The sequence below is a fragment of the Priapulus caudatus genome, unplaced genomic scaffold (assembly GCF_000485595.1).
Source record: "Priapulus caudatus unplaced genomic scaffold, Priapulus_caudatus-5.0.1 Scaffold2166, whole genome shotgun sequence".
Lineage (NCBI taxonomy): Eukaryota > Metazoa > Priapulida > Priapulimorpha > Priapulimorphida > Priapulidae > Priapulus > Priapulus caudatus.
The window spans coordinates 21809-23265 of NW_014579227.1; the positions used below are offsets into that span (position 1 = coordinate 21809).

At 36.0% G+C, this 1457-nt stretch overlaps 1 protein-coding gene across 1 annotated transcript in view; it reads right to left on the minus strand.

The window, feature by feature from the left end:
- The window catches only part of LOC106818323 (complement factor B-like), a 3534-nt gene extending 2964 nt beyond the window's left edge, over positions 1–570 (minus strand). The window contains exon 1 of the mRNA XM_014823038.1: positions 567–570. Coding sequence (XP_014678524.1) covers positions 567–570 — 4 coding nt within the window. The remainder of the gene's footprint in view (positions 1–566) is intronic.
- Positions 571–1457: the final 887 nt, after the last annotated feature.

Consider the following 1457-nt stretch of genomic DNA (forward strand, 5'->3'; position numbering starts at 1 on the left):
AGAGAGAGAGAGAGAGAGAGAGAGAGAGAGAGAGAGAGAGAGAGAGAGAGAGAGAGAGAGAGAAAGAGAGAGAGAGAGAGAGACAGAGATAGAAAGTAGGCACGTTCCTAATTACATTTTGAACGCAATCTCTGTTCCTTGTATCAAAATACATATATACACAGACATGCGCAGATAATGCCCAATACGGTGCAGTTTAGAATCAACTTTTCGTATGACGCATAGAAAAGTCGATCCTATATTCATACTGTACGTGTTTCCTATTTACGCGCACGCAAATGTAGTAGTAACTATAGTATAATAGCTGTAAATAGCTATATTAATGTAATTCCTTTACGACCCACGACTATGGTTGGCCGTCGTACTCAGAAATAATTGTTTATACCGCGTTTAAGTTTTTTTAAGTTTTAACTCTTTTTCTCCAATCAGGGGCCTTAGTTTAAGCGTAGTTACGGCGGTGAAAACAATTTATCTGTGGTTAAATTATGTGTAACAAGGCCTCTAATTGGGTAAAAAAAAGCTATAATTTTACCGCGGTTAAGTTATGGCCCTTTTTACCCATTTACCCATTTATGCACACCTGAATCACACCATTACGTGTGAAATTTAACCGCCTCACATAAACGGAATAGGTAATTGAGCAGTTGTTCTTTTGGCCTTATCTGGTCCTACATATTTCATCGTTATTTCTCGAAGAGGGCACGCAATTTCGTTCTTTACCACCCCCTAGAAAGCTTCTGATGCTACAGTTTTGACATCATTCTATAATAACTATTGGCCCCCGGTAATATTTCCCCAGATAAAAAGACTATACATGGTACATTAGAAATGAATAGATTTATTCATAATAAAAATATAGTTATATATATAGATAGACATAGATGTATCGGCATCAAGCACGTTTAACCGAACACACAGCGGGACTCGCACAATTTTTTTAAATACAAATACAGACTAATATTCAGCATTATGATAAGAAATGCCATAACATACAAATGATTATGACGATGCCTTTACATTATTAGTCAGGATAAATAGCAATAGAAATATAACTAGCTAGAAGTATAAATGTCTGGAAGCTATTCGTAAAGTTGTCTGAGCAAAATTCAGTTCGACTGTAAATTTAATTATAAAAAAGTGCGCGTAGACGTTTGGTCACTTCTGCCGCATTGCTGAACGTGTCGATCTTAAATATATGTTTGGCGTCGGTGGCAATGCATTCCAACTCTTTCTGGGCGCTGCTTGACTGACTCTTTCCAACCGCCCACACGAAGATTTCATAGCCTGGAAACGATAACAGTGTCCTCGTTAATTTCCTGTCTTTATTTCGTAAACATACACATTTCTATTTTAATAAGAAATTATTGATAATAATGATAATAATAACGGTTAATAATATTGATAGTAATCATCAATCATACATAAGCACATTGTGTTTATATATCAGTTGTTGTCTC